The sequence below is a fragment of the Myotis yumanensis genome, unplaced genomic scaffold (assembly GCF_028538775.1).
Source record: "Myotis yumanensis isolate MYYU_CA2020_CCGP unplaced genomic scaffold, mMyoYum1.0.hap1 SCAF_12, whole genome shotgun sequence".
NCBI lineage: Eukaryota > Metazoa > Chordata > Mammalia > Chiroptera > Vespertilionidae > Myotis > Myotis yumanensis.
Genome location: NW_027223763.1, coordinates 22,233,249 through 22,254,123, shown reverse-complemented (window position 1 = coordinate 22,254,123; position 20,875 = coordinate 22,233,249). Strand labels below are relative to the sequence as shown.

At 41.1% G+C, this 20,875-nt stretch overlaps 2 protein-coding genes across 5 annotated transcripts in view; one reads left to right on the top strand and one right to left on the bottom strand.

Annotated features, from left to right (window-relative positions):
* The first annotated feature begins 823 nt into the window (after positions 1 to 823).
* LOC139020926 (protein NipSnap homolog 3A) lies at positions 824 to 20,560 on the top strand. 3 transcript variants are annotated; one of them, XR_011473384.1, is made up of 7 exons: positions 824 to 1,179; positions 4,014 to 4,224; positions 6,154 to 6,312; positions 7,991 to 8,140; positions 9,740 to 9,826; positions 9,922 to 10,101; positions 19,338 to 20,560. XR_011473384.1 is itself a non-coding variant. In XM_070431002.1 (6 exons), the coding sequence occupies exons 1-6, from the start codon at positions 1,120 to 1,122 to the stop codon at positions 9,996 to 9,998; spliced, it is 744 nt and encodes a 247-aa protein (XP_070287103.1). In that variant the 5' UTR covers positions 825 to 1,119; the 3' UTR covers positions 9,999 to 10,778. The 3 variants fall into 3 exon arrangements, 2 of the variants coding, with proteins under 2 accessions (XP_070287103.1, XP_070287104.1); XM_070431002.1 differs by lacking the exon at positions 19,338 to 20,560 and having other exon boundaries at positions 825 to 1,179; positions 9,922 to 10,778; XM_070431003.1 differs by lacking the exons at positions 824 to 1,179; positions 19,338 to 20,560 and adding an exon at positions 1,439 to 1,535 and having other exon boundaries at positions 9,922 to 10,778.
* ABCA1 (ATP binding cassette subfamily A member 1) overlaps positions 14,419 to 20,875 on the bottom strand; it is a 114,742-nt gene continuing 108,285 nt past the window's right edge. For both annotated transcript variants that reach the window (XM_070431001.1, XM_070431000.1), the window contains exons 47-50: positions 19,986 to 20,089; positions 19,327 to 19,419; positions 18,451 to 18,694; positions 14,419 to 17,851 (exon numbers count right to left, since the gene is read on the bottom strand). In XM_070431001.1, coding sequence (XP_070287102.1) covers positions 17,711 to 17,851; positions 18,451 to 18,694; positions 19,327 to 19,419; positions 19,986 to 20,089 — 582 coding nt within the window. In that variant the 3' untranslated portion in view covers positions 14,419 to 17,710. The remainder of the gene's footprint in view (positions 17,852 to 18,450; positions 18,695 to 19,326; positions 19,420 to 19,985; positions 20,090 to 20,875) is intronic.

The following is a 20,875-nucleotide window of genomic DNA, read 5'->3' as shown; positions in this document are numbered from 1 at the left end:
CTACACCCACAGGTGAGGCCTTGCAGGAATGCATTCACCAGTCTTAACCGTGCCATCGGTACTGTCTCCCTGTGCGGTAACGACTATCATTTTGTGTTTAGTTATGTATTGTATATAATAATGTGATTAGAAAAATGTGACCATTAATATCATGTAAATTAACGTAACAATTAACCATACTTAACGGAAGCATCGTCAGGTGTGGGGAAAGAAGTGTATTTGGGGGAAGTGGTAGGTAAGCGACCTAATCCTCATTGTCCAAGCAATAGACATATCTACAACTTAAAATACCAAGAAATGCCAGAAAATGCCAGGGGGGGGAGAGGGGGGGGCGGGGGGAGGGCAAGCCTTAGAAGAAACGCCCAAGTGTTGCGGTTAACTCTGGGGACCCGTGATAAGGGGCAGCCGGGAGGACAACAGCAAGAGGTCTGCTGTTTTGCTTTCAAGGCTTAAAAACTATTTGATTTCAAACTACGTGTGTTTGAAATTTGACTTTTCCGCACCTAGTTCGGTGCCCCCCGTCCTCCGAGCTCCTGAGAAACACAACCCGGCTCACTCGGAGGAGCCTCCCAGGTGAGCTCCTGGTGGAGGGGCGACAGGAAGGGCGCGCTCAGGAAGAACGTGAAGGCGCCAGTCTTCGACCTCACGTGCATCCTCCCGGGCAGTGACCTCCACGACCTTGAAGGCAACGCGGGACACGCGCACGCCCCCGGCTGCTCGTCACACCCCCACGCGAACAGGGGACCAATTTACGCAGCTGCGCCCGGGAGACCAGGTGAAGGGGCCGGAGGGCGGGGCCGGAGCGACCGCGGCGTCCAGCCAGGACCTCGGCGTTCGTGCAGCTGGTGCGCGTCACCTCCCACGTTCGGGGTCAGGAGGTTTGAGAAAACAAAGGGGCGCCCCACGGTGCGTGGCGACACCCGCGGCGGAGCCCGGAGCCCGGCGGACTGGGCGGACCGGCCCGCGCACCTCGAGCGCGGGAGGCGGAGCTAAGCCGGCGCGCCCGCCCCGAGCCTGCGCCGCGGGCTGTCCAGTCGCTTCTCCAAGTCGCGAAGCCGCAGGAGGAGGGACCCAGGAGGGAATACCGGAGGCTGCCCTCTCCGCGCTGCGAGCCGCGCCATGCTGGTCCTCCGAAGCGGCCTGACCAGGGCTCTGGCCGCGCGGGCCTGGCCGCCTCAGGTACCGGGCGCGTGGACGCCCCCGAGCCGCTCCCCGGCGGGAGGGGGAGGGACGTCTGCGGGACGTGCGGGACGTGCGGGACCCGCGCATGCGGCCACCGGGCTCCGCGCCCGGACCTGGACGCGCATGCGTGCACCTGCACACCCAGCCTGCAGCCCGCTCGGTGCTGCCCTCGTGCCCCAGCTGCTCGGGGTCAGGGACTCCTCGCCCAGGCAGGTTGGGGCAAAGGTAGGTTGACAGTTGCTCGTATGGACAATGATAGAGTGAATAATACTCTGTGTTTTGTGTATTCACGACTGCCAGCCGACTTTTGCCCCACCCTGTAAAATGAACTCATTCAACCGTCGGTTCGTAAGGTACGAAGTAGGTTTTTGTGATTCAGCCTTCACTGTCGGGAATTGGTCTAGTCTGTAAATCTAACCAGAGATATTTTTCCTTTTGAGGTTTATGCTTTTCTCCTTTCTCTGTGGCTAGGGTTTAACCTAGAGAATGACTTCCTAATGAAGGCTAAAAAAGAGTCATTAATGGCCCCATTCACCCAAGATTAGCAATACAGTCTTTATCCTTCTGATTCTCTACCTACTGGAGAAGGGCCAATAATTATTGCTTACAGCTTTATTCTGAACTCTATTAAATGTCGTCCTGATGTTCTTATAAGTGAACTGGAAATTATTGCTGCCGAAAACGAGATGGAACTTGAAAGATAAGGGAGCCGGAATCACTCACCAATCCTTCCCCAGCATAGTTCTCCTTTCTGACACGCAACAAAAATCACCGCCCCCGGAGGCACACACACACTGATCTCACTGCTGTTCAACCTTTCACTGGGCTTCCCCTGTTTCGGTTTCTCCTACAGAAGGTACAACATATGTTACAGGACAGAAGGAGTTTGCCCGCCCCTTGCTAGCAGAGCCAAGAATTGCAGTGGAGAAATTTGTCTATTTTATTATGAAAGGCAGCATCCAGGAGAACGGGAAGATAATGTAGGACAAACTCACAAGACACCATGGGCTTAGGGGTTCAGCGTCGGGCTGGGAGCTTGTTGGCCAGAAGTGAGGTCAGGCTAATAAGTCAGGTCTTCAGGTTTTGAGGACAGCTCTGAGGTTTTGTCCCAACATCCCTCTGCCTTGTCCAGTGGGAAAGTAGCCAGAGAGTGGATGGTTCCACCTTAGGGGTCAGGACCTGAAACAAAACTTAGGCAAGATGTTGTCTTTAGCCCGCCAGAGGTCTGGACCTTGTGACCATTAGTCAGGGGTGGACTACTGTCTTCTGCTGCCCTACAGGTTGCTAATTAACTGGGAAACGCCGGGTCTCGGAGGGGTATAGACAGAGAGATTAGTTTTAGAGCTAGGATTTAAAACTAAATGTTATCAAACTCAGTTTCATACTTTTGACCATATTTGTCTCCCAATACAAATTCCCTGAGAATCAACTTAAAAAGCAGTTGTTACAAATACCCCCACTGTCCCATTTTCCAATATATTTGATCCATAAACTTTTTAAACTATAATACAAGGCAGTTGTTTATTTGTATCCCATTCTCTTGTTGGAATTTAGTTAACATGACACAAAAAGCATGTCATCCAAAAGTAGGAGCAGCTGCAATTGTTTTTGGTGGGAATACCTGCTTTCCAAGGAAGCTTAGACACTTGGGCAATAGGAACATCACTTTAGTAGACAAAAATGGAATGAACTAATATCGATAATTAGAACTGTAACATTTTACACAATCAAATAAAATACATAGACAATTGTGTGTTTTAACCAAAAATATAGAGCTCCCCCCCAAAAAAAGGTATACATACTTTAACAGCTGATAGTTCAACTGATGTTTCTTTTCAGATTTAACCCATTGGAATTAATAATTAGTCAAAGTCTGTATACATTTTTGGGGGACACCCTGTATGTCAGAGAAAGAAGTCTACTGATTTCATTTGACATACTAGATAGTCAGTATAATTTGTCCATAATTTACTTTGTACCAAAACTTTTAATAGGTAATGCTGATTCATCAGCTTCAGAAAATTGGCACATAATAACCAAAACTACAGTAGGATGGATTTGTAAATGCAAATGCCAATTGCGAGTGTATGCATACACCTGTGCATGTGCACACACATATGAATACACAGAAGATCGTTTCTGGCAGGGCATTTCCTACCTAAAATTAAGTTCACTCAGTCTTAGGGGTACTAAATTAGAACAAAAAATTATATAGTGAACATGTAACTAATACAAAGAGAACTAATGGTCCTTAAGGGATATTTCCATCAACTTGGGGTAATTGGATAGATGAAATGCCCTTCAGATTCATCTGTAATTAAACCTAATAATGATTCAGACCATTCCGGCCTGTTGTTTTTTCCTTTACAGCATTCATAAAGAGTTTTCTGCTAGTAAACACATTTTTACCATGTCTTCCAGCAAATGTGCATATTTTATAAAGTTAATTTAAATGAATAACTGTAACACCTAGAGCATCGACTAGAGATAGAATATTGGCTAAATAAGGTAAAACGTGTAAATTTATTAGAATCCTAACTGTAGTTCTTGAATAAAGGACTGATTAAGACTCCAGTGCCTCATTCTGATTAACTTTTCATGAAAAGATGGCTAATGGTGGACCCCTACCAGGAAACAGTAGCTAGGTATTCACCATACTCTACTGACATCTCTCTAAACAGGTATCTGTGGAGAGATGAGAACAGAGGTACAAGCATGAACTATGATAAGTCTAATGAGTGTCCCTTGTTTCCAAATTCAGATTTGGTTATAGCATAATATTATAAGCCCTACCTTCCCCAAGTATTTGAATTTGCCATGTCTCTTTTTAGGTGTACTCATCTTTTGCTACGGGACCTAGACAAAGCGATGGAACATTCTATGAATTTCGTACCTATTCTCTTAAGCCTTCAAAGATGAATCAGTTTCTGGAAAATTTTAAGAAAAATGTACACCTTCGGACAGCTCACTCTGAATTGGTTGGATACTGGAGTGTAGAATTTGGAGGCAGAATGAATAAAGCATTTCATATTTGGAAGTATGGTATGAGTCATCAGCTTAAATATTCAGTACAGATTTTCATTCTGTTAGTTGTTACACGTGACTTGGTTCTTGGATCTACGTTACCATAAATACACACAGGTTAAACTTTAAAAAACAGAACAACAACAAAAAATCATTGATTACTCCTCCCAGTGCGAGGTATACCTCTGAAAACCTCTTGCTCAAATCCTTATGTTACCATAAATGGCATCTTATATTTCACATCATAAAATTGTGAGCTAGGTTTTAATTCTCAGAAAAAAATTATACAATGGATTATTATAAAGATGATTTCTGAAAAATTTAAAGCAGTAATTGTAAAAGCACAAGTGGGTTAAGATCATAAAAGGAGAGGAGAGTTCTTTTTATTTATCATTGAAGCTATAGCTGGATGTCAGGATTTTAGTGGAAACAGTTGAGATATTTAGGAGTTTGAGGGTGGGTAGTAGCGGTTGATGTGGATGATAGTTAACTTCTAGGCATCACCCAACTCTGAGATTTAATAATTTGTTATGTTTATGGAACCACTTTTGTTTTATTTGTACACCCCAGGGTTTTAGGGAATTCAGTATTATGCTGCACAGAGTTCTCCCCTATGGAAGCTGACCTGCTCCTGGTTTAGAAGAGGAAAGAGAATAGGTTACAGGAATCCCCAGAATGTTCGGTACTCCAGTGTCAAATCTTTGTGACACTGGACTTGATGATATCCAAAGAACTTTTAATAATTTCATTTAGTGTTTGGTCATATAAAGTACTTTATTTAATATGAAAGGTACTCATTCTCTACTTAACATGGCCATTGGTTAGGGGTTTTCCCTGTTGTAATAGAACAAACCCAATCAAAACACAATTTATGCATTAATGTGTAAACAAGTAGAACCGTGTTTCATTTAAAAATTACTTAAGGTCCTGGTTTAACTGACTTAAGCTCTGAGGTAGATGTTATTCCTCACCCACAGCATAAACCATGGAAAACTTTCACTATCCATCTTATGAGGCCCTAAACATAGTACTTGGTCCATATGTTAGTAAATACATATACCTGTTTGGGTAACAAACAGAAGAGAAATAATACTGGGGTAAAACAGTAGGTGACAGTAAGTCAGATAATCAGCATTATTTCTTTGGAAGCTATTTGTTCAAAGAAGAAGAAGCTGTAAACTTGCATATTTTTAAAGATTTTTTTTAATTGATTTTTACAGAGAGAGAGAGAGAAACATCACTGTGAGAGTGAAATATCTATTGACTGCCTCCTGCACGGCCCCACCAGGAATTAAGCCTGCAACCCATGCATGTGCCCTGGCTGGAAATCGAACCAGCAACCTTTTAGTGCACGGGATGATGCACAAATAAGGGAGCCACACCGGCCAGGGCTGTAAACTTGCATCTTAATTTCATTTATGTTAAATTTAAGACCTGACCACCATCACCATCACAACCACCAAAGGAAAATAGTATTTTCCTAAACTGGCAATATAAATGTCTCAGTTAAAGTAATAAGAATAGTTCATATAAATTGAGTACTAACTAGCTGCCAAACACTGTTTCAGCTCCTTTCATGTGTTAAATCATTTCTTCCTCATAACAACCCTGTAAGTGTAGATATAGCATTATCCCCATCTCACAGAGTAAGAAACTGACAGATTCAGTAACTTACCGAAGCCATACAACTACCTACTAAGTGGCAGAGTCTATAAAGTCCACTCGATGGCATTATCATTAGCTGTTTCCATTTCTACACCCCTTTTAGGCCATGAGAAACTTGGGATAGATGTCCCATCTACTTGGTGTGGGGAGGGGTCTCCAGTGATTTAACACAGTGTTCCTATGTGGCCTTGATAAATGTGCTGAATTAAATGAAATCCAAAAAAGGTCTAGATGATTTTAAATAGAATGTTTATATTTTTCTTACTCCTTTTCTTCCCATAGATAATTTTGCTCATCGCATTGCAGTTCGGAAAGCCTTGGCCAAAGATAAGGAATGGCAAGAACAATTCCTCATTCCAAATTTGGCTCTTATGGATAAACAAGAGAGTGAGATTACGTATCTGGTACCATGGTGCAAATTAGAAAAGCCTCCAAAGGAAGGTAAGTCCATTCCTCCTAGTCACTGAGTTTTGATGTATAAAATACTAAAGGCTTGAAACTATAAAAACTAAAGTTTCTTAGGGGGAGAAAACAATAAGCCTTCGTTTTAGAGAGTAATATATTGTGATTATAGATGTGAAATGAATTTGAGCTCTTTGCTTCTCATTAAAACAATGAACATTAGCAGTGTTTTTCCAATTTGGAAAAAAAAAGCTCTTAAAAAAGCTCATAAAAAAGCTCTCAAAAAAGCTCATAATTTTTTGGTATGAATATAAAAAGTTGACATGGTATGGAGAGTAAAGGTTGAGAAGTTGGGGATTTAGAGCAAACAAGTATAGACAGTGAAGGATAATGTATGAAATTTTGTCATGGTTTAATATTTTTTTTACACAAATTATAGCTACTTAAGTGTATCTTTGCTTATAAGACCAGCTGGGGGAATGAATTAAAGTGTTAAGCTCTATTACTATATTTTAACTTTTTTGATTTCTTCTTTCTTATTTCTCAGTTTGAACATAATTACTAAAGATTTGTCTTCTTGCTAATTTAACTTCCTTGCAGACTTTAAGGAAATACTATTTTCCTCAACCTAGTTTTAAACAAAGGTCAGATTTTTTAAAAAGCATAAACTAATTTTGTGGTGTCATCTTAGATTACAAGAGATTTGAAAAGTCTTATTTGGCCTGGCCGGCGTGGCTCAGTGGTTGAGCATCGACCTGTGAACCAGGAGGTCACAGTTCCATTCCCAGTCAGGGCACATGTCTGGGTTGTGGGCTCCATCCCCAGTGTGGGGCATGATTCTCTGACATCATTGATTTTTCTACCTCTCTCTCCCTCTCACTTCCTCTCTGAAATCAATAAAAATATATTTTTAAAGAAAAATCTTATTTGGACCCTTGCCCACTTAGCTTTCAGCATTATCTAAATGAACTAAGAGGCTTCTAGAACAGGGTCAAGTCTTGGTTCTCTTCCCCTGTGTTATTCATAATTCTTTAATAGCTTTATACTTTTTCCCTTTTTCTTCTCAAATCTACTTGTCCCCTAATTCCTTTCTCTCTATCTGCCCCATTCCTCTTACCAGAGGTAAAATGCTTTCTAAGTGTTTACCTGGATATTCAGGAACAAACAACTATCTCCTTCAATTTTTTAGCTTTTTATTTTTCTCTCAAAATCTCAGATACCACTTTGGGTCCATTGTTTGCTTGCTGTTCCTGTTAGAAAATGGAATCCTATAGGGGGAAATGACACAAACAAAAAATGTATTTTCTCTCAGAATTGGAGGAAGAAGGAAATATAGGTCAGAAACTACTTTTCTTATTCATTTCTTACCTGCAAGTGTAGACTTGGGCAGCTCAAAACTCCTAATCCTATAACAAATTCTCAATATTTGCTTTATTTTATAGATTAAAACTATTTCAGATAATAGCTTGCTATAGCTTCCCTTTGGTTTTGTATGATAAGCTTAACAACTGACCCGTAAACATGGACAAGGACTTTCTAAACATAGAAGCAAGGAAAAATAATGCAAAGAATTCATAATGTGTCCACATAAACATGTATACACATATGATCTTTCAAGTTTGTATACATATGTTAGCCTCCCACTGGAGCCATACTCACCTGATGAGAAATTTCCTGAATATCTTTTGTAAAATACTTATTTTTCTCCCTGCTCTAGGAGTCTATGAACTGGTTACTTTTCAGATGAAACCCGGTGGGCCAGCTGTATGGGGTGACACATTTAAAAAGGCAATTAATGCCCATGTCATTCTAGGCTACTCCAAACTAGTTGGAGTTTTCCACACAGAATATGGAGCACTCAACAGAGGTACAGTTGTCCATTTCTTCTATGAAATTGCAAAATGTATTGGTGAACTGCTAAGTCACTTGGGTCAGTTTTCTTACTTTTTCATTATGGCATATATTTTATTTTTTATTAAGTTTTTAAGTTTTTCTTTTATTTTAAAGGTTGAAAAATCCCTGTCTTACTTCTTATCTATATAGTATATTAACACTTTATGAAGCCTGTTTCAAAGCTGAATGTTGTTTTCCATGGTACAGCAGAATGATAAAATTAAAATCTGCAAGGAGCCTCAAGAAAATATCTGTTCTTTTTCTCCTTTTTTCCCCCTCTAAATATACTTTTATTGATTTTTTAAAAATAACATTAGTTAGGGGTAGAGATAGTGTCTCAGAACGGAAAAAATATGACATATTTTTAAAATACTAAAAACATGGACATGCCCAAAGGGAGAAACAAACCTTTTCCACTACTGTAAAGATAATACTGTTAACACTTTGGTTTTTGTATTCCTGTGTTATTCGTATATATAAGAAGACCAAAATGTAATTTTATTTATATATATTTATGTCTAATGTAATGCATATACATGATTAATAATGACTTTCTAACACTCTGGTGTGAGGCTATACAGATAGAAGAATAGTAATATGCTGAGTATAAGTCAGCACATCATTTCTGGAGGACGTGTACAACACGTACATTGTACACATATAAGTACATATTAGATATACTCTTTGGTCCTCTCAATTTGAATTTTGGGAGTCTATTTTGAGGAAATAATCAAATCCAAACTGTTTGGCTTTGAATCCCAGCTCCACCACTTATAACTTAGCGATGTTGAAGGAGTTACTTAACCTCACTGTGCCTTCCATTGCTTATCGATAACAACCTATGACCTAAGATTTTTATGAAGCAGACCTGGCACAGAATAAGCACCCATTAAATGTTAGTAGTCATCTTTGACAGTGTTAGTATTATAGATACACATGTAGGTGCTACTCAAAGGAGGTTTATATGCCAGCATTATCTACAGGAAGGAAACATTGGCAACAATGGGCATGGCACGTACATGGTATGTATATAATGTACTTATATTACACAGATAGACATATATGTCCATCATAGATATCACTTACCAGTAAGACCCTAATTTTATTTTGCTCACATTTTTTTAAAGAAAAAAAAAAGACTAAACATTAATAGAGGTTTTCTCTGGGCAGTTAAAATTATGCTACTTTTTATTTTCTTCTTTGTATCATCCAAATTTTCCATAATAAACACTTTTTTATAACATTGTGGGGTTGTTTTAAAAAAGTAAAATGGAGTAGGAAGGAATGAAACCTGGGTCCAGTATTGATTGTCAGTGTCTTTAGTTGTATTACTGTACTTCCCCTGTCCAGCTTTCTGTTTCATCTATAAAACCAGCTTGTGAATCAGTTTATAAATGTCTCTCCCAAATCTGTGGCCCCTCTGAAATTGATCACTAACATACTCAGTCTTCCCTTTTTGGTACTCACTATTTTGACTTAAAGAATAAGATTTAACATATCTGATTAACTTTTCTGCATTTCTTCTCTGTAGCCACGCCATAGTCTCTAGAATCTTTCTGGTTTCTCTCTGTAGTTCATGTTCTCTGGTGGAATGAGAGTGCGGATAGTCGTGCAGCCGGGCGACATAAGGCTCATGAGGATCCCAGAGTCGTGGCGGCCGGTAAGCCATTTCACTGGGCAGGAGGTACTCTTAGGGCAGATTTGATTTAGTCAATAACTTTGTCTGCCTTCTTATATGATGATTTTTTTTTCCAGTTCGGGAATGTGTCAATTACCTAGTGTCTCAGCAGAATATGCTTCTGATTCCTACATCGTTTTCACCGTTGAAATAGTTTTCCACTGAAATACAAAGCATTTCAAGAACAGTCTTAAGATGTGTCTGCTAATGGTACTTAAATGCTCCCAAGGGCGTCTCACTCTTATTTGAAGAAGGTGGTAAGTTAATTCGCTATGTCTCTGCATTTCTAAAGCCACCTCTGTTCTTTGTCATTGCCACCTCCGAAGGTAGTTCTGTTCATTGTCCCTCCCCATCGCATTTCAGTAGCTATACTGTAGAAATAGTTGCCGCTATTTATGATCTTGATTTTTCATTTTTTTCAAAATATCTCTTATTCTCTATTTTGATGGCCCTTTGCTTTATAGCATTTTCTTATATTTAAATGATGTTTTTACATTTCTGTGCCTGACAGTATTTTAAAATTATTTACATGCAATGTCTGTATTTTCAACATGTCTGTTTTTTCTGAGATTTAAAAAAAAATATTTTGCCCAGTAAAATTTATTTCGTAATAGCAAATGGGATTCATAAGAATATCAGATCAAATGTATTTCTTTACCTTGGGAAAGTGCAGTATCACTGTGTCATCTGTATCAATTATGGTTTTCACATTAATTGTTAGTCACTCTAATTTGGAAAATAATGTAATTAGGTCTCAATGTTAAAAATAACTTCAGAAGACTTGTTTCATATGCTGAAATGTATACATGTATAGTTAGTTTTATTAATTTTGTTCATTTTGGATGACTAACAAAGATACCTGGGACATCTATTTGTTTTAAAAGAGATTTTGTGGTCATGGAAATGCTTGTCCTAATAAAAGCCTACACATCCATTCTGGATTTTTTAATTTGCATTTTATATTTATATTATCTTCTTTGGAGTTTTCACCGTGTTGCTGTAGGGTATCGACACAGTACTATTTACCAATATAATTGCGAATGTTAAATTCCATGAAACCAACATGATGGTAATCCCAGAGGAGAGTTTCATTAGTATCACTACAGACACGCTAGGGATTTCCTTGAAACACCTGAAATTTCCATTTTAGTTGAGTGCCTCTCAGCCTTCTAAAACTAAGTGTGATACTTCTAAGTTCCCTTGATTGTCTATATTTACAGCTGTATTATTTTACATTTCTAAGATATATTGGAAATAAAATAATAGATTATGAATTGGCTAAGGGAAATTTGAACAACATTCAGTGTGTACAGTTCCTGATGGAAGAAATGTCTAAAGGATTAAAAAACCAAAACAAGCCCTGGCCGGTTTCTCAGTGCTTAGAGCATTGGCCCGCAGCCTGAAGGGTCTTGGGTTCGAGTTTGGTCAAGGACATGTACCTCAGTTGCAGGCTGTATCCAGGCTCAGTCTTAGGCCCCAGCAGGGGGGTGCATGTGGGAGGCAACTGATCGATATCTCTCTCTCACACATTGATTTTTCTCTCTGTCTCTCCCCCTCCATTCCACTCTCTAAAAAAAATCAATGGAAAAAATATCCTCAGGTGAGGAGTAACAACAACAACAACAAATCAGAAAGGTGAGATGTTGCTTAGGTGTAGCTTATCTATATACTAGAGGCCCGGTGTACAAAATTCATGCACTGGGGGGGCCGGGGGGGCGGATCCTCAGCCCGGCCTGCGCCCTTTCACAGTCCAGGAGCCCTTGGGGGATGTCCAACTGATAGCTTAGGCCCACACCCCTTGGGGAGCGGGCCTAAGCTGGCAGTTGGACATCCTTAGCACTGCTGCAAAGGCGGGAGAGGCTCCCGCCACTGCCACTGTGCTCGCCAGCCATCAGCCCGGCTTCTGGCTAAGTGGCGCTTCCCCCTATGGGAGCACACTGACCACCAGGGGACAGCTCCTGTGTTGAGAGTCTGCCCCCTGGTGGTCAGTGCGTGTCATAGTGACCGGTTGTTCTGCCGTTCGGTCAATTTGCATATTAGTTTTGTATTATCTAATCTAATAATAGACAAACAGGGTAATTGACCGTACCTTTGCTACGCCTGCCATTGGCTAATCAGCGAGATATGCAAATTAACCACCAACAAAGATGGCGGTTAATTTGCATATGTAGGCGTGAAGCGGAGCAGTGAAGGCACTGAAGGCGGCTCCGGCCAGAGCGAAGGCCTGGGTGCCGGGTGCCGGAGGAAAACCGGTGCAGTCCCAAGACTTAAATACCACACACGTGCTGATGATTCATACATTTTTATCTTTTTCCTTATCATTGCTTCTGAGCCCCAATCTGAAATACCAGCTGCCTTTTTAACACAACCACCTGCCTCATTCAGGTCACAAACTAAAAGTCACTTTGATAGTTCTCTTTCCCTCATCCCCTACTTGCAGCCTGTCAGCTCCTGAATATTTCTCTTCTTCCCTGTGTCTGTTGCTTCAACCCTCCATCATCCTCTTACTTAGCCTTCCTACTGTCCTTTCTCCCCATACAGCCAGCATTCTTTCTGAAAACAGATTAGGTCCAACCACCACCTTGTTTAAAACTCTCCGTGTCTCCTCATTGCATTGACAATAAAATCCTGCAAGGCTCTAAGCTCTGAGCCCGCCCCCCCCCCCCCCCACACACACACACACACACACTGCAGAGATGCTGCTGTTCTCTCTCCTGCTCCCCAACTTGCCAAGCTTTTTCCCACCTAGGGATTTGCACCAGGTGTTCTTCCGTGAATGTTCTTCCTGCCCACCTTCAAATGCTGGCGCCTCCTGCTCCTTTCAATCAGATCTGAGCATAAATGTCACTCCTCACACGGGGGCTATCTCTGGTTCCTCTCCATCGTTATCCGATGACCATGTTTCATCATCTTGGTACTTACTGCTGTCTGAACTCATTCTATGTGTTTGTCCACACATCCACTGTGAATGTGAATATAGTTTCTGCACTGAAATTTAAGTTCATTAGAGCAGGAATTCTGTCTTCTTTGACACTGGATCCCGAACCTAGAAAAGTATCTGGCACACAATATAGGTCCATCAATATTTGTTGAATTATCATAGAATGATGCCATATTGACCAGGATAATTTTAAGTGATACACAGCTTCACCAAGAAGAACCCTCTGCTGGTTACTAGCCGTATAACTGGACAAATTCCTTATCGTCTGAGCCACAACTTACTCTTATGTGAAATGGTGCTACTTACCTCATAGGGCAGGTATCAATTGAGGATTAAATGAGGTGCCTGACAACGCAATAAAGTCCAGTGATGGCGAACCTATGACATGTGTGTCAGAGGTGACACACGAACTCATTTTTTTTGTTGATTTTTGTTAAATGGCATTTAAATATATAAATATCAAAAATATAAATCTTTGTTTTACTATGGTTGCAAATATCAAAAAATTTCTATATGTGACATGGCACCAGAGTTAAGTTAGGGTTTTTCAAAATGCTGACATGCCGAGCTCAAAAGGTTCGCCATCACTGCAACAAACACTTGGAAAAAGGTAGCTAATTTTCTGTTATACATTTTCATATTTAATGTATTCATTAGTTTTCCAAAGGTTCCAGATTTTTTTTTTAATCTATAAATGTTTATATTGGCTTTTCTCTAGATAACAGAGTGTTTTGATCAAAACTCATGGGTTACATTTTCGTCTAAATTAACTCTTCATTTTTCAGTAGTTTGTTCCTCTCCCTCTATTGTCATTTTTCACAAAGAAACAGTTTCCTATCAGTTGCATAGAAGTCACTGTAATGTGACCTTCAGGGGGCGGGGGCTGGGGGTGGGGGTAGAGACAAAGTGGGGATGCTGACGCTGAGCAGTCAACCAGAGTTCACATCCGTGCCTTCGGCAGAGGACTGTTCAGAAGGGTCACAGATAGAACCACGACTCCACTGCACTACCAGGGGCTGTCGGACAGGCGTTCTTCCAGGACCAAAACAAGCAGACATTGTTTCTGACACTTTAATTACTCATGAACTGTAAAAACTAATCCACACGGCTCATCGTCGCACCACACGGTCTCGGGTGTAGACGGCACCGCACCTTTTACAGGAGAAAGGGTCTCTGATATTAGCCTCAGGATCCCTTCTCGGCCCACATCCTTCTCCCTCCCCTGCGCGCTCGCCCTTCCACCAGCCCAGCACCTCCCCGGGACACTTGCCACAGTGTCCCTGTGCCTTGGTTGAGTAAACAAAAGAGCACTGAAGGCTGCCTTTGTAGCTTTCTCAACGCCACATGAAGAAATGAGGTTTTGTTAAATAGGCTTAGCTCCAGAGGGTTTGCAGAGATCACCGCTTCATCACCATGAAGCAGAATACATTTATCGAAAAACCTTTTAAACGTAATCTCAGTGGCTTTCTTAACTGAATCGTGAAAGTGCAAAACGCCCTTTTTAAAATTCCCAAGTCATCCCCTCAGTTCTCTTTTGTGATGAAGAGAACATCGAGCCTTTTCTAGAATTTCTACTTTGAATCCAAATTGCTTTAACAGTAGGTGGTGCTCCAAATGCACAGAAATAAGTGTGTATAGATCAATAGAACCGTCACAGCTTTATTTCTTCGTGACTCATTACAACACAGAAATACGCTTTTAATACTTCATATAAAGTTATAGACAATACAAATGTTTTTCTTTTTTTCCCCTTTTAATGAAAATGATTTAACTTAGAAATCTATTGTGAAACTTTTGTCTAGTTTTGCAATTCTCAGATATTCCAGTGCAAAAATAGATCCCATCACAGACAACATAAAGTGCTTGGAATGAAGGGCCAATGATAAAGAAAAAGCACAAAAAACATAGCTTCATCCTAGGGTTTCTGAAGGAAGAATAGAATACCTAATCCTATGTAAATAGAAACCTTCTATAAAAGGGATGCAACAATTTTAAAGAGAATTAGAGCACTACTCTATATAGTACTATATTATTACTATTAAGTAGTAACAAGGGTACAAATTAATATCTCAATGTCAAAGTGGTTCAATATTATATGACACATGGCTCTTTGGGAAAAAAAAAATTTCCTGATATATACAACCACACGAAGAAAACAGACAAATCCCTTTAGTCAATAGTTACTATACAGTGAATGAATGATGTGCAATACTTAATAGCCACAATGCATTGCTTTCCATACAGATAGTGAAATACAGTAGTTTGAGGTTTGGTTGTTTGTTTTTAACAATGAACTGAGCTGGGCATTTAGGTATAGAGGGCTCTGTTACTGTTTTCTTTTGTATTTTTCATATTCACAGTTGTTCATAAACTTTCCAAGATGTCCAAAAGAAGCAAAAGCAGAAATCTTTGAACACTTGAGAATTTTCTGAAACTCACATAGTTACAGTTCCACAGGGGATATATGGAGATTTTACTTGAGTAAGAGTTGGTAAAAATTTTTACTATATAATTAGGTTTACATAGGAAAATTTAAAAGGTATCTCTTTGGATAACCTAAGAGGTAACAATATTAACGAAATTGATGGTAATTGTAGATTGTTTCTAGCTTCAGAAGAGATCTTTTCAAATCTATATTGAAACATTGTTCTTTTTCAAAATGGTTCACAGTGCCTTTTGATGTTTTTTAAATATGGCCTTGAAGTCAGAGTAATTAAAGCAAAGAGTTGCTTATGGATTTGACATAGTAGAAAATTCAAACATGATTCTAATAAAATGGGAAAACAGAAGTTTGAGTCTGAAAAATATTACACAAGGAGAAACTAACTTATTCTATGAGTTTTACATCATTATAGATAGCATAAAATACATTGGATGATCTCTAGTATTTGGAAATACGCCTTCATTACTTGTTTATCATTTTAGAAAACAATATTGGCAATAATTTCTGAAAATCACTTTCTTTTCCAATCAACAAGTTATGTGATAACATTCTGTAAATTTTAAAAGGGAAAACTATAAATTAAAAGTAGATCTGAACTCTTATACCCTTCGAGTTAACAAATTTTAGAAAAAAGTGACAGTGAAATATCAATTGAATTTCACCAAACAGTGGTTCCCTCCTATTTTTGTTGTCTCAATACAGATGACATTAAGCATTGGTAAAATAATATTTTTTAAGTATTTACTGCCTAAAAAAATAAGACTGGGTTGGAACAGTCTGAAATATACTTCATGTGGGGGCATTTGCTGCTTTTATTTTTTTCATGATAGGTTAGTGATTGAAGAGATGAAAAATTTGAGATTGTATGAATGAGGTGTCTCAGGTCTTCAAAGCCAGTTCTTTGAAGAAGGTACTCAATGTCATAAGCACAAACTGTCTTGTTCAACAACTTTTAAAACTTGCCGTGTTCTCCAGAAAAATACTCATTGTTCAAGTCTTGTGACCCTCCTGACGTTTAAACTCTCTTGGCTTTTGCATTGTTGCTATTTTCAGAAAGTGGGCTTCCCCATTGCCTTTCCCTGGGCTCCCACGACCACAGCAGAACCACCTATGCGTATTTGTAAACCAGTTAGCTGAATAACATGGCACCGGGGATCTGAGACTTGGTTTCTCCCCACCCCATCTATCCATCCATCCATACTCAAGCGGCTGTAACACAGGCTCCAAAAAAAAAGAAAGAAAGAAACGTGATTAATGAGCTGAGATTATTTTAAATGATAGTAAAGAAACTTAAATGTAATGTCATGAGATCTTGACCCTCATGCTGTTTTCCAGTCACGAGGCACCAGTCGGGCGGTCGCCACAGGCCATATTCTAAGGTTTCAAAAGTCACTGATAGGACTTAAAATTCCAAATAACATTAAAAGCACGAAGACTTTTGTCAAAATGCAACTCCATCTTTTCATACTCTAGAAAAGCCAGAAATACTACTACATTTTTGTCGGACAAGATCTTGAGATGCAGTGTACCGTGTTGGCAGACAGTCGGGACGAGTGGACACAGGCCTGCCCAGGTCCAAACGCACCATCGGCACCATCTCCTCCCTCCCTCACCCCGGCCCCAGCAGCCCCGACGAATTGGGTGCTGGTTCTTACCAGGACCTAAGTACATTTAAGGAGTCCCAGCAAGCTGACCCTGGAGACCCATGGCTCCAAGCGAGGGACAATGTAACAATGAAGCCAAGTCTCACTTGTCTGGAGCCACCCGCAAATTGCATGTCACCATCAACCACAGCAGCTCATCAACGAGGGAAGCAGAGCAGAACTTTCCCCCACACGTGGCACCACTTTTGTCACCTGATACTTGGTGATGTCGATAAGACTCGGAGTAGCACAACTTTCACAAAAGTGTGCATGACACACCGTGGTGCTTCAGGCTTTCTGAGCACCACTTGGCACTAGCAATTCCGGTGCACTCACTGCCCTCCATGGAGGTGGCACCGGGACACCAGTCTCCTGGCATGGCACGGTGTAATGAGCGAGGGTGTGCATGCATGCCTTCTGATGTGGGCAAATAATCACTGGCCATGATGACTTGACGGATTGTTGTTGCAACCCCAGTGAGAATACAAAGGAACAAAAAACAAAAAAAACACAAAACAAACAAAAAAACCCCAGTATGATTTCAAACCCATATGTCCTCTGGGTTCCATACTAGAGGTTCACATAGACATAAGGTAATACACTAAATTCAAGTCTTTTTCCCTCGAGAGCCATAGGAGACATCGGCTACAAAGGCACTGCCCCTGGCATGGAATTCTGTTTGGATTGCATTGAACTGCATTGCATTGAAGAGGATCAGTACAGTATCCAGTTTACTTCTTCCCATGGAAGCGTCCGGCTCGCTCCTCTGGGCTCCTCACCCGGTGCGAAGGAAGGGCAGTCCCTCCTCTCTTTCAGCCACCCTGCAGGAACAGGAGTCTTCACACATAACTTTCTTTCACTTTCTCATCCTTCAGGAAAGATGTGAGAACTGCAACGTTCACTACTGTCTGGTTTTTGTGTAACGACAGGTCCTTTAAGGGATCGTCGTCACTTTGGTCCTTGGCAAAGTTTACAAATACCTGTCAAGAGAAAGATGGACCCTCATCAATACCCCTCGACTTGCTCTCTCTTTATTTTAGTCACGTTTTCCCCTCTGGGGACAGTAGGGCAGGTAGGAGAATACGAGACTGCATAAACACGTTAACTAGAACACAGCTTGAAAAAGCATTAACCCTTCAAAAATTAAAAACCCTCTACATTGACCCCCAACTCACCAACTGCTCAATCATCTATTTGCTTTGGCTTATACAGGCGTGATGGAAGGGAAGAGGGACAAACATGAACATTTACTGAATACCTACTAAGTGCCAAGATGTGTTTGCTGTTATTTAACTGGGATAAGGCACCCGGGCAAAATGTCTGGCCCATGGCAGGTACTCAATAAATGGTAGTTACTAAGATGATGATTACAAGCTATTCTCCTAACAACCTATACAGTAGACAGCACCATCGCCTTTTTCAGATTCAGAGAGGTTTGGTAGGAAACACAGCTAGCAGTAGAAGCTGGGGAATTCAAACTCATCTAGTCTGTACTGCTCTAGGGCCCAGAATGGGGTGAGGAAGGGAGCAGGACTCCTCTCCCTAGAAAATAAATCTACTGTTGCTCTTCCACGCTTACTTGGTCAAGTGTTGTCTGTGAGACAGAGTAGTCTTCTATGTGGAGGCGCTTCTTGCTCTGGGAGAGGATGCTGAAGATCCTGGCCAGGGACGACAGCGAGGACGGGAGCTGGTACTGCAGCATGTTCCGGTGCTTCTCCTTCAGGACGCTGCCCGGGAAGGCCAGTCCGAAGAACTCCTGGACAGGCTTCAGGTCCGGGTTGGACCCTGCTATGCGGACAACTATCGTATACCCATCTCCAAACCTGAGAGCAGAAAAGCAAAGTCCACATGGAGGATCCTCAGGAAACTTATCAAAAGAATAATTAAGACAAGAGGTCCCTGACAGACCCAGAGTAAGAACCAGAGAGCAGGAACTAGTTGCCACTTACTAAGGACCTGCTCTAGGTGGGGTGCCATGCTGAGGGCCTTAGACACATGGCTTCACTTCATCCTCACCTGGACCTCGAAGGCTGACAGATGAGACACTGACGCCTGGGAGGTAGTCACCACATCCCCCCCTACCCCCTCTTACAGAGCTCACAGTGGTAGGGCCGGGGCGTGGACTCATCTGTTTTTGACTCCAACTCTCTGCTCTTACCACACTGGCATGTAGACATTTCTCCCTTCCATCTATGATAACAAAGCTGGAAGGGGAATATCCCTTAGGAAACTGACTCTCAGAGAGCTTAAGTAACTTGCCCAAAGCACACAACCAGTAAAGGTGAAGACAGGATGCAGCTCTGTTGGACTTCAAAGCCCTCATTCTTCCCACTACACCATTTTGCTCAATTTGTTTCCCTTTAGTTTAGAGCCACCATTTAAAACACTAACACACACAAAAAATAAATACAAGCTTTCTCAGCAGGCGCTACCCCAAAGAACTGATCTTTGTTACCTATTTTTCAGATGTTGGACGCTACCGAGACACCTGAACTTGCCATTGACCATGATTGCCATCCTCGTGCAAAGAGCTTCACATTCTTCCATGCTGTGGGAAAACAGAACCAGGTTTCAGCTTAGAGTGATGTGCCTCTACCCACGAGACCATCACCACGACATCTGGCATTTCAAGAAATGTTCCCAGCCTCCTAAGGCATAACTGCATCTTGTTACAAATACACATGAAGACGTGGGTATAACCCTGTTCACTGAAGTGCTGTGTTCAATTGTGGAAACACTAGAAACAACCCAAATGCCTACAATAAACAGAACAGTTAACTTGGACTCCTCTCCAGCTATAAGAAATGACTTGGAATAATGTTCACGATATATTGTGGAATGACAAAGAGCAGTATTACACTGAGCTTGCATTTTTGTTTATAAATCACCCACACAGGCACGCACACTTTGTACATAGGTTTGCGTAAGGAAACAGCAAAGATATATGATTGCCCAATGATAGTGACAGTTAGCTACAAGTGATGCAATTCCGACGATAATTGTTTTTGTCTTTGCCTTTCTGTATTTTCTAATTTTTACACAGTCAACATTTATATCAATTGGAATTTTGAAAATCACACAATGGAGAAGCCAGGCCAGGCCTTCGCTACGGACCTATGAGAGGTGAGCACTACCGATCTCCCCTCCTTGATGATGCTCAGGGCACAGTTCCACAGGAATCGCCGGGCCTTGGGGTCCATGCCTGTGGTCGGTTCGTCCTATAATTAGAATAAAATAGATCCCATTATTTGCTGAAAAATAAACATCAAGGACAGATTTGGTTGTAGATGCAGAAGCATCTCTGAAATAGCCTAAATTTTAACTCAACCATTCCAGTTACTTATGGGTGGGCCAAAGAACCAGACCGTACATACAAGAACCAGGTCATTTTTATAAATGTCTCCCTGAAGCAGGAAGCTCCACCTAAATTTAAGATTATTTTTTTAGAGAGAGAAGAAGGAAGAAAAGGAGAGAGACATGGATGTGGGAGTGGAAACCTCAATCTGCTGCCTGCTGCACGTGTCTCACAGGGGATCCCACTGCAACCTGGGCACGTGCCCTGACCAGGCATCATGCTGTGCAACCTTTTGGTGCACAGGACAATGCACAACCAACTGAGCCAGACCGGCCAGGGCTGCACTTAAATTGTTATGAAATTAAATTTCTCCAAATAAACAGAAATGGGAGGAAAGAGCCATTGAGTTTCCATCATCTTTTCATGACTGACAAATACATACTAAAAATTATTTTTGTCTGAAATCTCTACTGAAGTCAGTGGAAGGTTTTGGTAAATGAAATTCCTTCTCCCCTCTTTTTCTTCTAGCTCACTCCAGCTTAGCCCGAATTATTGGACTTGCTAGTCGTCGAGAAACAAATTTCAGGTCCAAATGCCTGGATAACATTAAAGCCTCAACCCAGGCCTCTTCCTGCAATAACTTCAATGCTCTTCTCCGTAGAAGATAAAGGGTCCAGGGCCACTGTCCCATCTAGTCTCCTGTTTCCCA

Bases quoted from the DNA above. Each gene is read 5' to 3' on its own strand.
- LOC139020926 (XM_070431002.1), top strand. From the start codon at position 1,120: ATGCTGGTCCTCCGAAGCGGCCTGACCAGGGCTCTGGCCGCGCGGGCC. The intron at 6,313-7,990 runs GTAAGTCCATTC...TCCCTGCTCTAG, and splicing joins AGAAAAGCCTCCAAAGGAAG to GAGTCTATGAACTGGTTACT. The intron at 9,827-9,921 runs GTAAGCCATTTC...TTTTTTTTCCAG, and splicing joins TCCCAGAGTCGTGGCGGCCG to TTCGGGAATGTGTCAATTAC.